Raw genomic sequence first — 23320 nt, forward strand, 5'->3', positions numbered from 1 at the left:
AATGAGAGAAAAGTAGTCAATATTTTAGAGTATGAAATCAAGACTTTGGTAAAAAGAATCAAACAAAATGAACATTATTTATTGGGTAGATCACATCAACTCTTCATTGTGTATCTTTAATTGAAGATTGCAGACTCCAGTTCAGGAGCTAAAACAAGCTGTGGCTGAGACGGATCTATTTTTGAGTCTTATTGATGCAACACAACTCATGAGCCGTTGTTGCAAATGGAGTGAAAATAACGTATGAGTAATGTGGCTGCACCACTGCTCCAAGAGCCTGAGTGTGTCTAAGAATCTCATTTTGTAAATATTTTTTTCCCACTTCTTCATGTTTGCATCTTCATGAGTCAGTGTTTCTATTTTTGTGCTTAACTATTACAAAAATACTAAACCCCTGACACTGTTCTCGACACGTGCACTGTTTGATTTGTCACTTCTCCTAAGCCGTGCATGTAAGTTTCTTTTCTGGCTTGTTGCTGAGGTGGGCATACGTTGCACACAGCTGCACAGATTGTGGTAATCTGCAAGGCTCTGTGCCGTCAGCCTATTGAGTGCTGGGGTCTGACAGTAAGCCTATTTCACGTAGGAGCGAGAGGCTTCGATAGAGACCCTCTGCAGTCAGCGCCATAACACAATGCACAGCTCCAACTCTATACAATCAGCTGCAACAAGGCTTGTGCAGACACATGAGGAGGACAATGGTGAAGAAGCTGCAAAGGAGAGGAAAGAGGAGAGAGCAGTAGAAAAGGGAAGGTAAAGGAGTTTAGGAGGCAAGAAGGAACAGGTGGAGGAGAGGAGTGAGCCCGTCCTGCCTGCTCCTCTCTGTCATTGAGAGGACAGTAAAACCTGGCTTGTAATGAGATAACTGCACCTGTTTGTCGCCCCCTTTGCTCTCCTGTCTCTTCTAATAAAGATAAATAATGTTAGCGGAGAAGGCTCTTTTAAGCAGCTGCCATGTTTTCAAATTCATCCAGAGATTTTAAATTGTTCACTTCACTTGCTTGACAAACTGTTGCTGCACAAACCAGCAGAGGTGTAACCATCCAATACAGGTTAATGGCTGTTAGGTAATGTTTTCATGGAGTCCTGTACTGCGATCAATACACAGGCTGTTTGACACAGCCACTGTCTGTCCTGATAAACTGCAGCGCGGCTGAAAACTCACACAGAGTGAACACCTCAGCAGCTAATACAGGTAAGGGGAGTCACACTCACACCTGATACAGTGGTAGTGATTACCCAGCGATTACACAACAACTGTTTATATATGTGCAATAACCTGCCATAGCTCTCACACAGTTTCCTTTAAGATGTACCCCCCTCCCCTCCTGACACAAGAACAACTCGGCTGTTGCTATGGGATCAGAAACATGCGGATAGATGCTGCGATGTTCACTTACATAGGTGGACTGCACTCTCCGCCAGTGTCCCAGCCCACAGCAATACATCAAGACATCCAGATAGTGGGGAGAGAAGGGGACAGGCCGATGGAGCCTCGGGTAAGGGGGGAGGTCGTCTCAGGCCAGGATCCTCATGGCACAGGTGATCCACCTGATCGCTTGCTCTTTGGGGAGTTAGGAATCCCAGGAAGTGAAGGAGAATCTTGTGTCCACAGGTTCTCGCCGGGGAGGAGAACCCTCACAGAGGTGGAGGAGATGCTGGTCCCTCAGAGGAGTCCAGGTGATCCGGTCTCTGAATGTCTCACAACATCGTCAAAGTCCTGGAGAAAGAGAGGTGATTTGGATCTTCCTTAATCCGAAGACTGTCCCGGGAATTAGGAGTGTGTAAATGTGAGGTTGGTGTTTCTGTGTGTGTGTGTGCCTCATCTCAGGAGGACAGGTGGTCCATCTGCCATCCTGTGTTTGTTCACCTCGCCTCACCCCCTCCTCTGTCCCGACTAGCCCCCCGTCTGCAAACCTCCCTTCCAGCCTCCCCCTTTCTTAAACCCCCCGAACAGTCCTGCTACAAAAACTAAATGTCATTTTCTTCTCTGTATGTGTGTGTGTGTCTCAGCGCTCTAGTCTGTCAGATTTATCCAATCAGAGCTCTCACATCCCTCCACATCTGCGCCTGCTGCATCCCCCTTCTTTCCCTCCCCTGTAAGCCCACCCTGGGAGTCCACAGGCAGAGATTATTGGGGGTTCTGTGCAATTCCTCTTTTTCTTCCTCCTTCCTAAAAATCTCAGCTCTGAAGCTCCTCCTCCTCCAGTTTCTCCCTCTCCTCTCACTCCACCACGCTGCTCCCTCCTCTCCCTGTCTCTCTTTCTCTCCCTCATCAGGAGCTTACCTGAGTCACTCCTTGCTCTCCTGTTGTGACTGTCTGTGCACGTGTGTGTGTTTTTGTCTGAGTGTGTGTGTGTGCGTGCGTGGAGGCTGCAGCTGAAGCCCTCGCTCCCTCCCTCTCCTTCTGTTGCCATGCTAGAGCAGGTAACATTCGGCTAGCGCAGGAGACACACAGCCTGAATTTAAATGCGCCTCCAGCCTCTCAGATTTACAAAGCCTCCACCCATCCTTAACAGCAACTACCTCCCCAACACCCCCCTCCTCCTCCTCCTCCTTCTTCTCCGTCATCTCTTCATCTGTCCTCTCTTTTTTTTCCACCCCTCTATCTCATTCTCCCCATCTGTGTCCACAGTGTCTGCTTCCTCTCCTCCCACTGTTGCTTCATTTTCTGTCGTTTCTCCTCTCTGCTTGTTTTTCATGTTACCTTGACAGTGGAGGCACCGGGGATAATTCTGCTTCTGCGAAAACTGAAAAGAAGATGAAGAAAAAAAACCCTCCCTCTTTTCCAACCATTTCTGTCGATCATACAGTCCAAAATCCTCTCGACAATAGTGAGGGAAATCTGTCAGTGCAGGGAGAATCTTTCCAAAAGAAATCAACTCGAGTCTTGAAAGTAAAGATGAGTGCCTGTCATCTTTCCCAGACTAAATTTCATCCTTTTAAACCAAGAGTCAACAGTCTCTATAACTGCTCGCTGAGGCTGCACCTACCAAGGTGTGCTAACCAAAAAGATAGCTTGCTGCTAAAACAATGCTGATAAAAAATTACATCATGTAAATAATCGATTGGTTATGTTTGCGATGACAAATAAACTGAAAAAGTGTTGGATGAACTTTTAGGTTGTGTTGATTTTGACGCCCCTTATGGACAAAGCTGTACCACATAACAAACAAAACAAAATATGAGGTAAAGAGTTCAGGCATTAAAAAAATGCAAAAAAAGAATTTTATTTCATTTTTTGTTTTGTGATATCCAACTAAACTCTCCTCACAGAAGCTTTAAGTCCAGCTAAAGTTTGGTGATTGATCTGAAACTGGTGCGCTATGAAGCGGTATTAAGGAAATACCAAGGTTATCACAACTCCTCCCAAGGGGACGATGAGCGTCTGTACCAAATTTCACAGGCTCCAGTGGTTTTTTAAATATATCAGGGAAAGACCAAAGGGAGCAAAGTCCTCTGGGGATCGTGGAGGTGGTGCCAAAATTTGAGTCCATCCATCATGAAGATGAGGATATATTTTACTCATTGAGGGAAAACCTGCTGGTAGTATTAGAAACTTAAGCCAGGGAATCCCTGGAGTCATTATGAAACCCGCTCTGGGCACCGTGGATCCCTGCTCTTAACATGTGACTGCTATAAAAGTTATGCAAGGAGTTCCTTAGGGCTTCTGCTACTATGAAACATTTAGATTATATTTTTGTATTTAGTGCCTTCCTTTGAATGACAGGACAATAGATTGATTTGGAAACAGGGAAAATAGGAGGACTATGACTTAAAGCATAGGGCATGTGCTAGATTGAAGCAGACGTCCAATGAGGACTGATGCATCGGTACATGGGGCGTTTTATTCAATGGCAAAGCTAAAACAGGAAACCTTTATCTTATTTATCCTTCAGGTGTAGAGTTATTGATCACAGAAAGATCAACATTAATATCCTTAAAGCCTGTCAAGTGGAAAAAAGGAGCCACCACAAATTCATACCTATCACCAGAACACCAAAGAATATTTTGATGCTCTGCCATCTGTGTGTTCAAACAAAAAGACAGGTTGCTTCACTTGAAGACCAGATGAATTGCACATGAAACACACCAGATTCATATAAACTTTTACCTGATGTCAGATTATCAGTTGCTGAACACTTAATTGTAGGTCAATGACTTGTATATTTTATGACTAGTTTGGCTGTCATTATTTGATTATTTTTTGAGCAGGGAATAAAAAATGTTTGTCACAATCCAAAATATTTTGCGTGGTACCTGTATGATGTGTTTAAATTATCAAAGCCTTTCATAGTCACTCTTCATATAACTGGTTAAAGATGCAACATTAACATCTCTGAAATGTCTCTGTCTTAAATAAATACATAATAACAATAATAATAATAATAATAATAATAATAATAATAATTATCATTATTATTATTATTAATTTATTATTGTTATTTGAGCTTAAGCTATAACATAAAATAATAATAATAATAATATTCATTATTATTATTATTATTATTATTATTATTATTATTATTATTATTATTATTATTACTTCTTCTACTACTACTACTACTAATAATAATAATAATAATAAAAATAATAATAATTTATTATTGTTATTTGAGCTTTAGCTATAATATAAAAAAAAAATGAAATAAATGATCATCAAGAATAATGAAAGCAAAAATTCTGGCCCCTTAGTTCTTGATTCAGATCAAGATCCGCTCCTTAATTTAAAGCTCCTGTTTAAGAAAAAAAAAAAAAAAAAAAGCTCCTGTTAAATTATTTAGTCTGGTTACAAAACAGACCTGAATCTATAGTGATGCCTTGATTTTGTCTAAAGAAGCAAATAAGAACATTATCTGCAAGACCATTTCTATACCGTGTGGTTTTTAAACTGCTGTGGATCAGTGTCAGGGCAAAGTACTGAGTGACATGTTTGATGACCAAAGCAGGATGAGATTTTTCTTCAGAAACTGATGTACAGAACAACATCAGAGAAGAGTTAAGAGGTATCACTTCATCCACAGGGGGGCGCAAAAACTGACACAAATCCAAAGTCCCTTATAGGAGCTTTAACTGGTTATTCCTCAGCCTAAGCTACAGTCTTCTAAGTTTCACAGGAATCAGGTCCACAGAGATTTATTATCCAGCTTAGGAAATTACAAACGGAATAAAAGAGAAAACATCGAGATATAAAAATGTGAGGGATATTTTTGCACGCAGCATATGAAGTTTGCTGGATCTTAATGCAAAGCCTTCTTAGCGTGCTCAAAAATTGCTTGATGACAGTAAAAAAGAACTGAAAGCTCCCGCCTGTGAAAGCTCTTCAGCTGAACATGGATCTCACAGACTCACACAAAGAGGGAAACATGCAGGCTGCTGCTGCTTCTTGTCTTTGATCATTCCAAGCATTCGCCTCGTGTCACAGGATATAAGAAAGTTGTCTCAAGCCTGCCAACACACGGGGAACTGTTAAATGGCTACAATGAGTCAAGCTGCTCTAATGCTTTCTTGCAGATTACAGTATGAATCACCGAGGAGGAGGAGGAGGATGATCACGGCTGTGGGGAAATTAAGGGAAGTTAATTTTAGTTTTGGTAGCAGTAAATGAAAGCAGGCCAGCTCTGGTCCCTCTGCGTGAATTACTGCTGCCTGTCTGATGTCCTGTCACCGGCCATGTTTGTCATTCTTAATGCCTGTCACAAATCTTCCCTCGTGCTGTAGCAGTTTGTTTCAAACGAAACTAAATTCAATTTTGAGAGTCGCCCTCTTTTTCACCACAGATGCTGCAAGGATTTTGTTGCTATTTTCCTTTTTTGTCCCCTTTTTTATTTGGCAGAGACAGGAGACACTGATTTGGCACTTCCTTTTAACAGTGTGTCTGCTGCCCTGACTCATCCATCAGACAGACAAAGACCAAGTGCTCCACGGGGTGTAATTCTGTCAGACTAGAGCTGGTGGAAGACAACGCTTACACACCGGTGTCTCCCTGCTATTCTGCTCTGATACACACACACACACACACACACACACACACACACACACACACACACACACACACACACACACACACACACACACACACACATATGAGACTACATAAACTAGCATGTCGCTAGCAGGAGAGGAAAAGACAAGGGTGTGTGTGTGTGTTGTCAATAGAAGAGGAGAAAGTAAATAATTTTAAGTGAAGAAATCTTTTTGGACGGTGGTCTGGCCATGAAAGTAAACTCTGGTTGAGGTCACTGATGTGTCTACGTTTGCTCCATCGTAATAAAAAAGGAAACATTACCTCAGGGTGGACACAGGTCTATATCACAAAGAATTACAAGCTGAGATAAATTAGGGCAAATAAACATGATTATGACCTAGGAACTGTAAAATAACTTACTTTTCTTTGGTGTATTGTTGGAAAACTTTTTGTGGAAAACAGTCACTGCAAAGATTCCTGATGAGGAAGATGATCTTGAAAAGAAAATGTTTCTCTCCTGTGTGACAACATCACAATTTATATAAGTATCTGGGTTTTTGTCTTGATGAGTTTATGACCTATGATGCTGGAATGAAACTTCTGTCTGGTTCAGCCGAAGAGCACTGGGGTCTGTTGTTAATAAGCTGTTGAAGCTTGTGTTTCTCCTGTTTTAAATTATGCAGCAGGTATATGGGGATACAAAGAAAGTAAAAGTCTTGGCAGATTCAAAAACATCCCAGAGGAACGCAAACTTTGTGAATTGGGTGAAGTTGAGAACGAAGCACATTTTCTTCTGTGCTGTCCTTTTTATGATGAGTTGAGAGCTCCTCTGATGAATGAAATGTATGTTAAAAGTCCTGATATGTTTTGGGGTACTGATGATGACAGACTGAAATGGTTGTTTCTTTGTAATATTTACAAGTTGGCCTCCTTTGTATTTAGAGCCTGGAAAAAACGTCAGAATAGTTTATTTTTGTGAAATTATTATTATTATCTATTTATTCATTTATTTTCTTTGTAAATGTCTACAATGATCCCTGAACTTGACGAATGAATAATGGTGTCTTGTAAGCCCGCTAAGCTGGGCATATTGTATATGCATGACACAATAACAAAAATCAAATCATCATCATCATCACCACAACCCTCCCCAGAATGAGAGCACAGATTCTGTGCCCACTTCAAAAATCATAAATTGCAAAAATCTTAATGTCTGTATTAGCCATTACTTAATATACAAGTATTTTAATCTAGTCACAGCTCATAAGGTTGAAAATGTATTTAAATCTCTCTCTAGATATGTTTTGTATTGATTTTGAACTAGAATTAATCCATGGCTCCCGCACACAACATGACAGGGAGAGTGTTTTTACCGTAGATACACGTAAATTACTTTAGACGGAGCAAAAGTTTCAGGTAACTGTACTAAGAAAGGTTTTTTTTTTTTAATGGTCTTAAAAAATCTTTATGCACACCATTGTTTGCCACTGCTGCATCTTGCATCTTGCAGCCAGGATTGAAATAACAACATCACAGCTGTTAAAAATGACAGGACTGTCAGAATTCACAACATTCAAAAGCATTTGTATTTTCACACTACATGTTATTTTGTCTCTTATGGAAAAATGTAGTTTAACTACTGCAGTGTCTTCCTGTTGTCTCTGTGAAGAAATATAAAACACCTCTGTGTTTATGAACGGCTTATTTTTCAGAAAATCCCAAACTCAGCTAATAAGTCGAAAGAAATATGCACTTTGTGTCAAACTGATATCCTCACATTATAATGCTGTGACCAAGCATAGGCCTTTTTGTTGGTGGGACTAATTGTTTCACATAGACAGGATGTGTATAAAACAGAGAAACAAATTTTCTCATTCCATTTTCCTTTTAGCGTTGTGACATTAAAAGGAAAATGGAAAAAAACTGTTGGGTATGACAGATACTTAAACTTAAGAATCACCACTCTGTTAATTCGGAATAACAAATTAAAATGCAATAAATCCCCTCTAACACTTGAGATTCATTGAATTAACTACAGTTTAAAAGAAACTAACGATGCATTGAAAAGATTTTATCTTACAACAAACATGTTTATTTTATCACTTTGTGTGTGTTTTTTAACATACAGTTTGTGGCACAGATAAAAAATGATGAAAAATGTAGCAGGTAAACATGAAATTATGTATCAATAAATACAATTAGACGGAAACATTTCACAGGAAAATGAGACCAGCTGGCTTTCTGTACACTCCAAATCATTTTTAAACCCTGATTTAGACAAACAGCCTCAGATACATTTGCAGCCATTACAATTCCAAACATGTTGTCCTTCATCATCAGTAGCAGCACCATGTTTCTCGGGTGCTGCCTGCCCCTACACACAAATACACCAACTGTTCCACCATCCACAATCAAAGCAGACCTCTCATTAACAACAGATCGAGCCACTCCTCCTCAGAACATGCTCTGCCTTTTGAAAACCTTCAGCCTGGTCAGGAATGTGAAGTAGATAAAAGTCAGGCTCACCAGCACGTTTTTCACAGGGTACAACACGGGGGTAACATAAGGGAACACAGAGATCAGAGCCACTCGTAGGATAAAGAAAGGAAAGTCCTGCAGAGCGACCCCTGCAAAGCACAGGAGGGGGTTTTGAGGAGTGATGACCATGCGGAGCGTGGATATGAAGGCCAGGATGTAGACAGGGAACACCCAGGCTGAGTAGAAGACTGACAGCTCTCCTGCCACTCTCACTAACTCCACGGTGTCCATCCAGAACAGAAAACTATCCACAAACACCTCCGCCCGCCCGTCCCTCTTCCACAGGAGGCCCAGAGGACCAGAGTAGGCTCGGGCTCGTGAGGATGAGGAATAGAGGTAGCTTGTGCTGGTCGCTCGTGAGCTGGTTGTCAAGCTGCTGGGTGGGCGTGGGGGGTCCTGTCGTCTGCCTGTGGTAACGCCATTCCTCACCTCTGGGTGGGCTTGGGTCACACTGTTAGGGACCTCATCAGTGTGCAGCTGGCCTGTTACTGTGGTCACCTGCTCCAGGTGGGTGAGGATGGGGCCGGGCATATCAAGGTCAGGGTCGAGGCTGTCCGCTGCAGATGACAGGAGCACGCATAACACCAGCTGTTTTATAAATACCATATACGACAAAGATACTGTTGCTTTAAGTACAGTCAATCATTGGACTTAAATCACACTTAGTCTTTCTTATATTTCTTACTCTTGTTTGTATCTTAACAATGAATAAGATGAACCTCTGCCTGCACCACAGATGGTGAGCTCATGCGTCTTGGGGCAAAATCAACACATTTGATTGGATATTTCCAAAAATCTGTCTTCCTTTAGTTTTGTTTTTCTGTTTAAGTTTCCAGCTTCAAAGAGTTTTTTTTAAGGATACAGATTATGGAACCTAATAAAAACTGCAATTTTATTTGTATAACTGCTATGACCACAAGGTTGTTTTGTACAGACAGCCTCTGGAAAACGAATAATAAGACCAGTAATAAGTGGGAACCATGCACCACAAACTAATATACTCAAAAACACACATTAAAGGGGGGTATTGTAATACTTTTTCAGGCTTTATATGGTCCCACTGATAACCCCATAATAGTTTCACACAATTTACAGCTCAGAAAAACCCTTCTTTCAGCCTCTGTCTGAAACGCTTCATCAACAAACCCCCTTCCTTCTGATTGGTCAGCTTTCTGTAGGCTTGTCAGGGCAAGACTTATGTACAAATCTTAGTGAGCAGTTTTCAAACGGATTTAGAGTTTTCTATAAAGTATTATTTGGTAGGGGTTTGTGAATGTGCATACATTTAGCGTGGACTTACAGCATTGTTACTTTCATCCATGTTCAAAAATCAGTAAGGCATAATACCCCCTCTTTAAGGTTAAAAATCACTGGAATTAAATGGTCGACTAAATACTGTTCACAGTATGACTGAGGCCTGCTTCCAGTGAAAATTCTTAAAAAGCAGTACAGACACACTGAAACAGCATTTAGTATCACCAAGTTTAGGACTTACATTGACCCAAAAGCTTGCATGAACGAATCCTCTCTATGATGTCCACACAGATGAGACAGACAAGCATCAAGGAAACAGGCAGCTCAGCGAAATGATCTAATCTTACTCCACTGTCCACTTGTACCTAGAGTATGAACAAATAACACAAATGTAAGTGTAAAGGCAACAGTAAAAGGATGTGATCTGACACAAGGAAATGATGAGAGATGGAGCAGAAAGAACTCATATTGAAACTCTTCATTATGGCATTTGGCTGCAGTGAGAAAGAGGAGCTGCAGCTTTCCAAATTTTATGGAGCAATGCAGTTTTTATAACCCCATCATTACGGCCATTAAGATGCTGTTGAAAGCTCATACCACAAGAATAAGACACATTAGATGTATGAATCTGTGTGTCACTTCTATCTTTATGTTCTTTCTTATCTAAGAATCAGGTACTTGAAGACCTACTGTAGCGGGTGTTAAAATTCTTGTCTTTTCCTGGTGCACAGTATTAACATTTGGGTTAATGGGCAACCTGTAATGTTGACTGTGGGTTACTGAATAGCTCAGGTTTGGAGTATAGTCTCGTGACAGCACACATACCCTTCGTCTTTTTTTTACTCAAGATTGTGTCAAAGTCCTTTTCATTGCACAGGGAGAGGCAACTCAAGGTATCTTTGAAAGAAAAAAAGAAACTCAAGAGAGTGAGCAGAATTGTTGACAGGCAATCTGTTCTCTTTCTCTATGGTGCAATGTGCCATGTCCACCATCACTGAGTGAATAATTATGGCGCTCTAAACACATCCTCTTACACAGGGGGGTCATAAAACGAGTTGGTGCCACAAATGGACTGTTCACAACAAATAAGCCTCTTCAAGGACCCCGGCAGAGCGTGGCAGAACAAAACGTCAACAGGTGCTTCACAGAGACAAGAACAATCTGTCTTGATGACTTTACCTTGGAGCTGGCTATTAGAATCGCAAAGCAGGGTAATGTGCTCAGGATGATGTACGCTAGTGCTGTGGGTCGCCTGCAAAACAAAAACAGACTTTCTTAGATTATATTTAAATGACAACCAACACAGCAAGAAAAACTCTGGTACATTTGTGTTAGCTTCTTGATATATTATTACAATTTTACAAAATTGTTATAAGTACCTTAAAATACAGTCAAATCTTAGGCTAATGGGGCAAAAAGCTTGACAGAAGATAATGAGGGTTAAATCTTGCATGTAGGGTTTTATGGTAACTTAACGGCACAAATACATTTGAAGTATAAAAAGCAAAGAAGCTAATGCAAAGATGTGTTTCTAGCTAAAGTTTGCTAATATTAGCTAACATTAGCAACAATAAGCTACTACAAAACCCTATGCATTCTTAGCTAACGTTAGCATTAATAGACTGTATGTTGAATAGTTTTAGCACAATATTACCACCAGATACGCATTTAACATTGAATGTGTTTATAAAAAAAAATTCTTTTTCTTAGTAATTTTGCATTACTTTGCTTGAATAATAAGTAACTAAATCACATCATTAAATACACTCACTGTATGTACAAAATGATTTTTAATGTAAGATTGAATGAGCTAAACATGCTATAAATTTGAAAAACCTATATTATAAATTTACACTACATAATTCAAATATAGATGATTAATTTACATTTTTTCACACTTGAGTTTACTAAATTTTTTCAGCGCGTCAATTTCTTTAAAATATACTAAAAATACAAAATAGGGTTTCGTGGCTCTTTTGGTGTCATCTGCTTTTAAGATGCTTTATCTTGGGTGTGTAATCCTTGTGATATCTGCTACTCATCCGATTCCTGTACTCACCACTGTGTAATCTCGGAGATAAACCTCCTCTTCTTGATGATCACATATTTCAGAGGGACCCAAACCAGGAGAGTAACAGAGGTCACATAGGCCATGGAGGCCGCCACCACCAGCCAGTACGCGGTTCGATCCCCTCCTTTGACATCATATATGAGGCCGGCGAACCTCTCCATGATCACAAACACAGGTACGATAAGGGCTGCAAACTCCAGCAGCTCATACAGGATGAGTTTGATGGTCTTTCCTGAGGGCATAGTGGTCCCCGGACACCGAGTGTTGGTCTGAACTTAGAGCTGAAGACTTTGACAATCATCTCCCACGAAACAAGCCAGGGGAGCTGATGGACTCTGCACGCGGACATTGCTTACACTGCACGGGAGGCTGTATTCTTTTATTGCTGAGGTAATGAGCTGGTCATGCTCGTCTTTTTATGGGCTCACAAAAAGAGCACTCCCATCCCATAATTTCAAGGAGAAAACTACACTGAGCCCACCAGTGATCCTTTACCAAAGTGCTGGATTACTCTGACACATACTTATGTTATCTCGTGTTTTAAGATGATCAAAATTACAGGCAAGATAAGGACATATCTTTATAGGGTCTTAGCAAATGCAAAGTAAAAACAGAATTACAACCTAAGCTAAAATATTAATGATAAAACACTTACCAATATTTCACTGCAAGTCATTGCAGAACTGATACCTTCATCTGTTGGGCAAACTTTAAAATTGCTTTCCATCCAATCTTGTCGCGACTCTTTCTTCACACTGACGCCATCTAGTGACAGTGTAAAGGAAAACTTGTAAAGGTCCTAAATATTTGGGTAACTCTCTTACATAGCACTGCAAGTATTGTGTATAATTTATTGAATAAAGCTTGTGTTTAAAGAAAAGAATGGCCCCACTTTCAAGTTTACAGTTAATAGAAACAACCAGATGAAACAAACAGTCTTATACAGCAGCTGTGCATCAAATCATTATTTTTGTTCTTACCAAGGTTGTACCGTTCATTTTGGCTTTACTTACCTTAATATTTGAGACTACCAGGGACAAATAAAAAAAAAAGTTTGCATTCTTTTTGGTTATCATGGATGCAGTTTCCTTTACTCTAAAAATGACTTGTTTTTAGTGCACAGTTCAAAAGACAGCATCTGTGATGAAGTCTATGGATGGTACAGGGATGCATCAATGACTATGGCATGAGGAGCATTTACATCCGCAACTCATCATCAGTGCTGAACAATACGTTCAAGTTTAGAGCAACACAACTCTGCATATATCAGAAAGACAATGCCATACATTCTGCTTGTAATACAGCATTGCTCCTTGGTAGAAGAAACCAGGTGCTCAGGTGACCTGCCTCAAGACCGGTGTAAATGACAGACTATTAACTGTTGGGAAACTGAAATCCTGTCACGTCAAAGTTTTACTTTCATAACTCCAGAGGGCAGTCTCCACAGTTCCCAAACATTAAAGTATTGTTGGCAGAAGAGGCAATGCCACAAAGCCATTGTAAGAAACATCTGTAACACTCTGAGCATGGTCAAACTAAATATAAAAATCCATTTTCATTTATCCTCAAAATATTCCAACAAGAGACAACAATGCCATACATATTCTTCTGTACATTTGGCCTGGTTTTATTGTGAAGATCAATTAATAAGTATGGTTAAAAGAATACATACAAACAGCAGGGTACAAGTTTTAGACAGAACCTTTACAATAAAGATGTTGGTTTAAAACTTAAAAACAGGCAGCATCTCAATCCTGTGCAATGAAGTTACAATGGGACTGCGCTCCAACATGTGGTGCTACAAGATGTCACATCAGAATAATGTGTGATGATTAACTGGCTCCTGGTTCCCTGGTCCCAGAATAGCTGCTACTATTAATACATTTCATATTTTCAGCCCTCATCCATCCAAAGATTAACACTCTAAAAATTAATCAAAGACAGCAAAAAGGATTTCTTGCCTTTGAATCAGCTATATTAATGCTTAAATCCAGTTATGGAAAGAAAATGGCCTCTTTTTTTCAAAGTCCTAGGTGCATTTATAAAGTTTTGGGTTGTTTTATAGCCTTCAAGGAGCACCAGATCACGTGGAGGAGCACATTTCAAACATAGCATTTCATAAGAAATTGAAAGAACACAAATTTAGTCAGATCAACACACACTTGTGCTGCGATTAAAAATCTAGACTTAAATCTGCTTAATTCCTTCACATAGCATCATTCAATAGAACAGAATAACATAAATTAATCTCCTTCTTCAACTCTTTGCAACGGAATCAGAACAACATAACATCAAGTCTTTCCCAAAAACTTTGAACAGGTAGTATGTAGTAAAATTAACGGTGTGAGAAGTGTTTTTGTACATTTGATCTTAAATGCCTTTACAGTGCCACTCAAACTGGAAACCTAAAGAGACTTAGAGAAACGAGTTGCATGGGTTTTTCCAGAAACCTTACTTTAGATCTGCTTCAGGTAGAATTTGTTTTAGTGTTTGACATCTCTGAGAGATGGGCAGGTTTGAAACGGATAGGGCGAGGATCTTTCAGTTTTTCACATTACCATATGACCCTACAGTACAATAAGCATGTATCAAACACAGAGAGAAGAGTCCATCTTCTTATGAGAGCGATTTAAATATACAACTAAGTCAGGCAGAACAACAAATATTCTGCTTTTCTTGGAATACATACATCCTGCACTGCTTCTCTTTTTAAAATAGCATAACAAGAATCAAAACATAAATTAAAATGCACTACAAAAACATTGTATTCAATTTTCAACACTGACTAAAGAGATGCTTTAAAGACACTGGGGCGGTTCAGTTCCCCCCCTTTAGTAGCCAGGTGTGTGGTACGAGTGTGTTAGTACAGCCCCTGAACGGAGACAGAGCTCATTTTGAAAAAGGAAAACTCTGCAGTATGAAATCAGGAGTCGATCATGGTGAATAAATTAATAAATAAAAGGGAGGGAAAGAAAATAAATGTCTTGTTTTATGCTTCATCAATGAGTTTTCTCTTTTCCACTTTGTTCTCTTTGGCTCTAACACCGGGAAGGGATATCACAACTGCAGAGTTCACCTTTAAGGCTGAGAGAAACACCTGGAGCTGTGCCAACATACGGCCCCACTCATGAGGTGGCTACACTACGAGTTCATTACAGTATATACAAGAGTCATGTGCATGCTTTAACTCCTCTGGTTTACTTTCCCTCCAAAATAAACAAAGTGGCTTCAGTTTTCAGTACTTCTAAAAGTTGACAACATATACAGGATGTGGTAGCTCAACGCTTCAGCATCACCAAGAGTCCTTTTTTAATACAAAAACAGAAAAAGGAAGTAAGTTGACAACCCTTTTTTGTGTGACATGATAAGCACTGAAGTTGCTTTTAGTGGGTGAGAAGGCTTGTGGATTCTTAACTTGAGTTAGTGAACAAGGTGAAGGCTTAGTATAACAAACGGCTGAGGGAGTGTGAACCAAAAGTGCAGCAGAGTGAGTGTTTGTGTGTACGGCTGTACAGCTGCCCGCTGTGTGTGTGTGTGTGTGTGTGTGTGTGTGTGTGTGTGTGTGTGTGAGAACGGAGCAATGGAATGATATTTTTTCTACACCTGATCGTGTTATATCTGGATAAACATTATTTTAGGTTTGTTTTTCAGTTTGACAGGGCAACAGTTTCACTTATTTTCTCAAAAGTAAATCATGGTTACACCTAATTTAATAGATTTGTGATTTTTGGGTAAGTTATAAGGAAATTTAAATAAAACATAAAAAAACAAGTTTAATACTAATTTCATGTTAAAACCTGTAAATGCACTTTAATTTGTTCAAAGTATAAGTTACTAGTGTAAGCTTATCTTCATAAGTCAGCAAACAAGTCTGTCTTACATCTAAAAATGTGATCAGCTTGATTTTTAAGGTTTCCCATTTGAAATGATAAAATAATGCGAGTTTAATGGGGTTCAATAAGAGACATTTTTCATAGGAAATTCACTTGAAGTTTAACAACTGTTCAACTTCCCAATTGGAATATGTTTGTTTCACATAAAACTGGCGCATTGCTCTTTTTATAATAGTTAAACGAACTATTACCCCAGTTTTTCACAAGTCCTGTTGTATTCCTGGAGCAATGAATGCAAGGTCTTTTCCATAGAAACTGACAAAGCATTTATAGCAGTCAGACCTAGATTTAGAAGTGATCAGACACAAAAAAACAAACCTTGAGTGCAATTAAAAGCTTTTGCATGTCTTGATATCTTTGTTTCATAAAGACATGAAGAAGCAGAGTGAAAATACTGGACAATAGTAATTAATTATATAAATATATTTCCCAAAAAACATACATTTATTTCAGAGCATGTGGTGCTTGGTGCGAACCCTCACGATCACTTCTAAACCTGGGTCAAAGGTGGAACTTGATATTTATCAGTATACCTAAAGATACTGAATTTTGTAATAGGGCTACTCTGTCACACTCTTCCTACATCCATCCTAAAGTTTTACGGTAAAACACTTTATAAAATGATAATAAAACAAATTACTAAACCACTTTTTGATCAATTCTGGTGTGTGTGCACATGTGGGTGTGTGAGGGTTACAGTGAGCTGAGTGGGCCCTATAGCAAGGCTTTCTCTGAGTAGGGGGCCTGTGAAGGGTCTGAGGAAGGTGCTATGCTGGGCCCAGAGGGGGCGCTGTAGTTTGGTGTCTGCGTCATGCCTGCGGGAGTCGTGCCTGGGGCGGGGCCGGGGGCGCTGGCTGGGTTCTGGTAGGACTGTACCTCTGCAGGGGCCATGCTGCCTGGAGCTGCTGTGTAGACTGGCGGCTGGCCCATGTACATATGAACATCACTGAGGAAAACAGAGAGGCAACATTTATGAGTAATCTACCACAAAGACAAACCAATCAATTCTATGTGTGGGGTACAATGAATTATAAAGAAAACACTGGTAATTAACATACAGATGTCTCCAGTAATCAGTATGTTGCTAAAAATACAAAAGGCAGCTGGTTGCAAACACTCATGGACTGATGAGCACTGTCATGTGGTGCTGTGGAGACGCCAGAGTAGAGACTTACCTTGGAGCAGGCTGGCCAGGTATGGGAGTTCCAGCCGGAAGCTGCTCTATGGGAACAGTGTAACCCTGAACCGCGGGGCCTGTCATGGCATAAGAACCTGATGCAGGCTGACCTGGGTACACCTTAAGTCAAAAACAAGCATGAAGCAAGTTGGGTGTTAATACATGAGTAAGTCTGTGGCTAAATCAAAAGCCAAGTTGGCCTGCAAGTTTGTAAGATGGTTGGAGGGGAATTTGAATGATGACGAAATATAATCCTGATGGCACAGATCAAAAAAGATCTCAAAGATTTGAGATTCCCCTTCATCTATATAAAAAAAACCCCAACTAAACGACAAGTGTGAACTGTTGGATCAGTTTGTGTTGTTCCCTTTGAAGACAGCAACCGTGGTAAACCTGACATGATTGTATGTTCTGGCATTAGATTGAGTTAGAAAGAAACATCCTTTCAGCAAATGATGGATCTTTTAATTGCCTCTTTGTGAGCAGTCTTTACAACTCTGATTTAACATTTTCATCTCAGAAACTTAGTCTGAAGACTTAAATAAAACCTTCAGGATAACCCATGCCTCCCAAAAGGAAGAGACTCATCAATCTTTAAACCCTGAATCTTTAAGTATTTTCATTTATAAGACAGAGATTCTACTCTTATTGAAACATTTTCCTGGCTCCTCTCTTTGGTCATACCTGTTGTGCTGCGCTGGCCGGCTGCTGCATGTAGTACTGTTGACTCTGCAGCTTTGCGTACATGGCATAGACTGGATCTTCATTCATTAGCTTAGCATACAAAGACAGAGCCTCCATCACTTTCACATTTAGCTCTGACAGCTCAGAGTGCTTCCTGTTGACACAAACATAAAAATGATCAGACTTATCTCACTCTGTATGGATAATTACTTCATCTGACAAAATCAGCAGAGTGTACCTGTCTATATCCTCCAACTTCTGGTCGATGAGGGGTCCCATTTGATTGCAGGCTCCTTAAAAAATAACACACAGTGTCAACATAACTGTCCTACTTTAATGTGATCCACCCAAGACAACAGAATCTATTCTGCATGACAAAACAGCATTACTCCATGTATTTATACTGACTTTTTACCACTCACATTAATTTACTATATACATTAAGCTTACCTTCCAACTGTAGTAACTCCACACTGTCTGACTGGTTGTCTGTGGGGTCTGCGCTCTGAATCATCTGAAGCAGCTGGTCCATTTTGTCCTGAAACAGTTCAATCAAGTTACTTTAAAGAAGCTTAACTCTTGTAAACACAAGTAATCTATTGTTAGTGACACTGGGCTCTGTAGGAGCCATTTTTTTTAACAGTATTTCCTTTTTATGAACAAAAGTCTTATTCTAAATGCATCAGATGTAATTACAAGCAGTGACAATATAGGTAAGTTTGTACAAGTGTGAAAAGAAAGGAGCTTACTTCATCTATAAATACAGGCTCCTGTTCAGGCTCGATGGTCTCCACCTGGATGTCCTCACTGAACTGAACTGTCTTCTTCTCCGTCTTCACTGGAGGGTTCCGAGTAAGCGGCAGTAGCAAAACATCGCAACAATATGAATTAATTTCAGGTTTTTAAAAGTTTGGGGTACCCTGACTTTGCTTTTGGTTATGATCGGAAAACCACATGAAAATTTAGTAGGAATACTGTGAGGTTTGATGGGCTTACAGTGTCCCGATGCAAAAGAAAATGATGGAGTTGTGCAGCTACAAGGCATACAAGAAGAAATGTTGGCATGGAGGCATGAAACAGTGCAGTGCAACAAAACTGAGAAAGATTGGAATAAATTTAAAGACGATGATAAAATTGTTTCCATCCTCTTTTCGGTTGAAATCATTCATTTTACTTTGCAGGAGTTAATAGTTTTCTGCACACACTCAGCGGAGACAGTTGTGGTCGTTATGAAGGGGTTGCTTAAAACATGAACTGAAAAGAGCATGCATCATGCAAGCAGACAAGGCCAAGAAAATCAAAAAGCAAATGACAAAAAATAAGTTACATGTCAGAAACGACGAGAAATAATATCAAGCAGACACTCGGTAATAGAGACTTAGTAAAAATCTCCCTCTATTTAGAGAACATGTACTCAAAATGGTACCAGTGCAACTCATGTATAGTCGTGGCCAAAAGTTTTGAAAATGGTTCAAATTTTGATTTTCACAGACATCTTTTTTCATGGCAGTGAATGACTTTGCAGTTAATTGCAGTTCATCTGATCACATACAGATTACCACCACAGGGACTGAGGCAGAAAACTGTATTAAAAAAAATACAAAAATTTTAGCCATTTTTAAATTTTTTGGGCACAACTGTACAACTTAAGAGGAAGTGCTGTCTCTACTGCATGTGATAACAACTCACCTGTTATCATATATCTACGCAACCGACATCTTAATCATGCTGTATTTCTGCTAGTTTCCTAACAGCTATGTGTAAGTGACAACATATTTCCTTTTAAAAAAATCAATAAATGAATACCCCTAATGGACTGGATGAGCTACCAAAGAAGCAGAGATGACATTAGTGGAGAAAGGGTGTGGCCTTTGTAAGTGTGTTTCCATGTACGTACTCATCTCAGGCTCTGCAGTCAGATCAGCTGTGACAAAGTTTGATGGGAACAATCCCACTCCCTGGTATGTTTCCCCTTTCCACCAGTTAGGATCACTGAAAGGAAAAAAAAACACTCAGAATGAGACCAACACTGGTGTAATTGTTGTCTTCTCTCAGCTGCATAAAAAGAACTCCAACCATGATCTTGTGTGATGAAATAAGCAATTATCAGATATATTACTGGACCAAATTCTGTCAAGCTGCTTTTTACATGCTTATCACTTCAGTGTAAGGATTCACCTGTCATCTAGGATTGTGATGATTTCCCCTGACTTGAAGGTGAGCTCGTTATCCTCAGCCGCCTCAAAGTCGTAGATGGCGCGGACTTTCCTGCCATCTGATTTGTGTGAGGAGAGCAGGCTAGAGGTGCTTGGGTAGAGACTTGACAGGGAGGTCTGCGGCTGCTGGCGCTGCTCCTTCAGTGACAGCTCGATAGCTGCACACAAAAGAGACAGATACAGACGTAAAATTACAGGCTAAACCCTGGGAGCTGTGAAAAACATTTGCAAAGAATGCCTGCAGCATATACAATAGTTTAAGAAATATACGGTGAAGGTTTAAGGTAAAAGTAGTTAGCACGTTTTTTCTTAGGACAATTGGTGAGGGCTGGAAATGTCTCCTTACCTTTGGCCAAGTCTTCTTCTTCTTTCTTGTTTGTGGAGGTGGACGGATCCTTTGCCACTAATGCAGGGCTTGCCTTTGCTTGCTCTGCAGCCTGAGAAAAATCATAATGACATGCTCAGGTTGGAAAAATTAAAGAATGAGTCTGGACTTAGATGTAAAAGCAAAACAATGTCAAATTTCATACTTTATACAATAGCATATAATAGGGCTCTTGACCACCAGCCCCTAAAATACAGTTTCTACCTCTACCTGTTATGGCAAACATGCCAAAACTGAATAAAAAGAACTCTGTATATTGGATACTGCACCTACCTGGGACCCAACAGCGGGGAAAGTGACACCCTGCTCCCGAAGATTCTTGATCATAGCCGAGATCAGACTGAGTTGGGGGTCATTGCGGAAGTCTTCTGCCCACTCCACCATCAGCGCTTTCAGCTTCTCACACACTTTTGGATGGCCCTGGGGACATCCACAACAAAGCATCATGGGAACATGAAAGCAGAGGCAGTGTAACCTAATTTCAAATAATTAAGACTATAAGGAGCCCCATGTTGACAACACACTCCCTGAAAATAAAAATAAGCACTCCTACCTTGTTTAGGACATTACTGACTTCACTGGCAAACTCTCTGGAGCAAACCTCCAGGTGGAATATCTTCCCACAGTTTGAGACGCAGGCACCGAGGAGCTGTGAGGACAAAGGCACAAAATCTCTCTTAATCCCAAACAAAGACACAAAATAAAGGTCAGGTGCTCCACTGGGTGAGATTTATGTGAAGGATTAAGTCATTCCTCGGTGAAATGAAGAATCACACTTGAAACAAGCCATGTTGTTTTTTTACTCACAGTTAGTGCCTGCATGGCCACATGAGGATCCTTGTGATTCACTCTTCTCATTATAGAGCGGAGACATTCTTTTGGCCTGTAACAGAGAGACAGAAGTCAAAGTTTATGGAGATTAAGTGCCAGAAAAAGATCAATCAAACTAGGTTCAAGAGTATAAGCCACCATCAACATTATGTGAACATAAACAATCTTAAATGAATCTTTTCACATTTCTTGTCCCTAAGTTATAACAAAAGAAACCTTGGATATGTGTGTTTTACAACCGAAAGACCTTGAAGTGTGTCAATGTGTGAGTATGAAGGCAGTTAACTAACCCAGTGCGTGACTGTCCTATCTTATCACATATGTCCAGAATGAGGCCCCAGTCCTCAGCTGTGTTCATCTCACTGGTCGCTTTCTCTGCAGGAAAGAAGCACATCAACTGATGTCAGATGAAAGGGAAGGAAGAAGACAGAAAATCACCAACGTCCTTTTCATATGTCAGTATAAGGTGCGATATCCATGCCTCTGTAATGTTTCGCTTCTGATATAAAAGCCACAGAGGTGTAATGGTTTGAGCAAGTCGTGTGTCTATATCTGAGTGTTTTTTATGTGAAACTCCCACTTTGAGTTTTCATATCATGCCTCAGCGATGGCACTGCGGTGTATGAGTATAAAGATACAAAGTTGTGATGACAGCAGATTTTTACGGATTGTTACGGCACTGTTATGGACTTGCAACACAAAAGATTAAGTGTAAAATACTTAAACTAATTAGAGAAAGGTGAGAGGCAAGGATCAGAGGAACAGCAGCTGAAATTAAAAAGCGTCTTTAAATAGAAAGCAATGATTCTAATTAGTGTGTGAGAGATTTTCTGTTGATCAGCTTGTGAATTACAGGCACAAACATTACAGATTTACAGACAGCAGAAAAGACAGAAACCCCCATACAGTTTAAATGCCCTGCAGCACTCACTTATTTGATTACTCTTATAATGTTTGGTTTGTGATGAGACTGCTAAAGCATTGTTTACAAAATCCTTGAGACTAACTTGTGCAAAACAGAAAACACAAATATTGCAGTCTTTCAATAAGTGACAGTGAGTTTCTCTTCTTTACATTGCAGCTTCTCTGTCTTCACCTATTTCCAAAACACATCGTTTCATAGTGTTGTTGATGTACCAGCCCTTTAAGCAGAAGACATAGTTTTTAGTCTCTGCATTTTTTACATGTCTTGCAACACAATACACCCCATATTTACCTAAAGAAAATCACAGAGAAGAGTGTTGACAGTGCTGACACTCTTATGATTCATGTGTTCAGCTGCTTCTATAATCATAGTACAAACAACAGACAAGTACTCCTTAGCGACAACTTCCTGAAGTTTTTTTGTATAAACTGGCCACATAATGTGAATTATATCCTAATATAGAGGCCAAGTATCTTCAAATAAAGTATAATGTTAGGATTTGTATAAACATACAGTGGTGGCAAAAGTATTTAAACACTTCAAAACAATTCACACTTTTCATACATTAAAAACGTAGCACAAAGTGCTAATTTGGCCAATTCAAGAGGTTTCAATTAAATTGGCCATTAAATACCCTCCTATCAGTCGATAAAAACAGTAGGAATCACTTCAACTGATATTTGCTGTGCTCAGTGCAACGTCTGCATGTTTTGTGATCATGCTTTGAAGGCAAAAAGGGGCAATTTTTCGTATCTGTCAGGTGTTTTAATACTTTTGACACCACTGTATATGCCAGAAATGGAAGATGTTCATCAACAATGAGAAAAGACACCAAAGCTGATACACCCACCCATTCAGCTCCGCACACACCAGTATGAGTGAAAACAAATCTACTGTTTCTAAAGGTATAATGCTTCAGTAGTCTAATAGTCTAATATTATAATAGCAAAATGAGTTGTCCTTTGTCAGCCCCCATAAACTTACACGAGACCGGTTCACCACTGGACACAGATCAAAGAGCAAAGAGGAAGCCCGGAGTGAGTTAATGGTTTCATATTGCACCACATCCTCTTTCACTTGCTTCAACTTTAAGATGCTAGGCTCCTCATATGAGTAAACCAACTATCGATGGGATGCAGAAAGACGGTGATGAGGCTGGTGGTTAGCTAGCTAACGTCATTTCAATTATCTGATGACAACATCGGTGTCCCTCGACTATGATAGCAAACGTGACCAGAGAGCAAAAGTACATTAAATAGCGTTTGAAAAACGATTACACAAACTGAAAGACTACGTGAACATACAATATCTCGTTGGTTCTGTCACCAAAATGTTGGTTATTGTTAGCTTGAATAATTTCTCTATAAGATAACGTAAA

The 23320-nt window shown here is 39.8% G+C and overlaps 3 protein-coding genes and 1 long non-coding RNA gene across 6 annotated transcripts in view; 1 reads left to right on the forward strand and 3 right to left on the reverse strand.

The window, feature by feature from the left end:
• cacnb2b (calcium channel, voltage-dependent, beta 2b) overlaps window positions 1-1617 on the reverse strand; it is a 39505-nt gene extending 37888 nt beyond the window's left edge. The window contains exon 1 of the mRNA XM_074688836.1: window positions 1401-1617. Within this exon, the coding sequence (XP_074544937.1) occupies window positions 1401-1448 (48 nt within the window). The 5' untranslated portion in view covers window positions 1449-1617. The remainder of the gene's footprint in view (window positions 1-1400) is intronic.
• LOC141804426 (uncharacterized) lies at window positions 1379-3015 on the forward strand. 3 transcript variants are annotated; one of them, XR_012599634.1, is made up of 3 exons: window positions 1379-1499; window positions 1616-1795; window positions 2716-3015. It is a non-coding gene; the product is annotated as an uncharacterized LOC141804426 (long non-coding RNA). The 3 variants fall into 3 exon arrangements; XR_012599636.1 differs by having other exon boundaries at window positions 1616-1734; XR_012599635.1 differs by having other exon boundaries at window positions 1390-1542.
• Window positions 3016-8177: 5162 nt separating this feature from the next.
• Window positions 8178-12359, reverse strand: tmem236 (transmembrane protein 236). The gene is made up of 4 exons (XM_074688839.1): window positions 11820-12359; window positions 10940-11012; window positions 10002-10125; window positions 8178-9063 (listed from the first exon to the last, which is right to left on the reverse strand). The coding sequence occupies exons 1-4, from the start codon at window positions 12071-12073 to the stop codon at window positions 8423-8425; spliced, it is 1092 nt and encodes a 363-aa protein (XP_074544940.1). The 5' UTR covers window positions 12074-12359; the 3' UTR covers window positions 8178-8422.
• Window positions 12360-13417: 1058 nt separating this feature from the next.
• Window positions 13418-23320, reverse strand: part of LOC141803991 (collectin-12-like) — a 48105-nt gene continuing 38202 nt past the window's right edge. The window contains 13 exon segments of the mRNA XM_074688166.1: window positions 13418-16670; window positions 16900-17021; window positions 17586-17739; window positions 17824-17878; window positions 18036-18123; window positions 18335-18423; window positions 19483-19577; window positions 19764-19959; window positions 20148-20238; window positions 20460-20606; window positions 20740-20835; window positions 20994-21069; window positions 21308-21392. Coding sequence (XP_074544267.1) covers window positions 16439-16670; window positions 16900-17021; window positions 17586-17739; window positions 17824-17878; window positions 18036-18123; window positions 18335-18423; window positions 19483-19577; window positions 19764-19959; window positions 20148-20238; window positions 20460-20606; window positions 20740-20835; window positions 20994-21069; window positions 21308-21392 — 1526 coding nt within the window. The 3' untranslated portion in view covers window positions 13418-16438.

The sequence above is a fragment of the Halichoeres trimaculatus genome, unplaced genomic scaffold, assembly GCF_033239565.1.
Source record: "Halichoeres trimaculatus isolate MK-OKI-2021-1 unplaced genomic scaffold, fHalTri1.1 fHalTri1_scaffold_15, whole genome shotgun sequence".
Classification (NCBI taxonomy): domain Eukaryota; kingdom Metazoa; phylum Chordata; class Actinopteri; order Labriformes; family Labridae; genus Halichoeres; species Halichoeres trimaculatus.

What these genes read in the sequence shown, in the direction of transcription:
- tmem236 (XM_074688839.1), bottom strand. Translation starts at nt 12,073, where the DNA reads ATGCCCTCAGGAAAGACCATCAAACTCATCCTGTATGAGCTGCTGGAG. An exon ending in TTCTAATAGCCAGCTCCAAG is followed by an intron (nt 10,126 to 10,939) that starts GTAAAGTCATCA and finishes TTCATACTCTAG; the next exon opens with GTACAAGTGGACAGTGGAGT. An exon ending in ATGCAAGCTTTTGGGTCAAT is followed by an intron (nt 9,064 to 10,001) that starts GTAAGTCCTAAA and finishes TGTCATCTGCAG; the next exon opens with CGGACAGCCTCGACCCTGAC.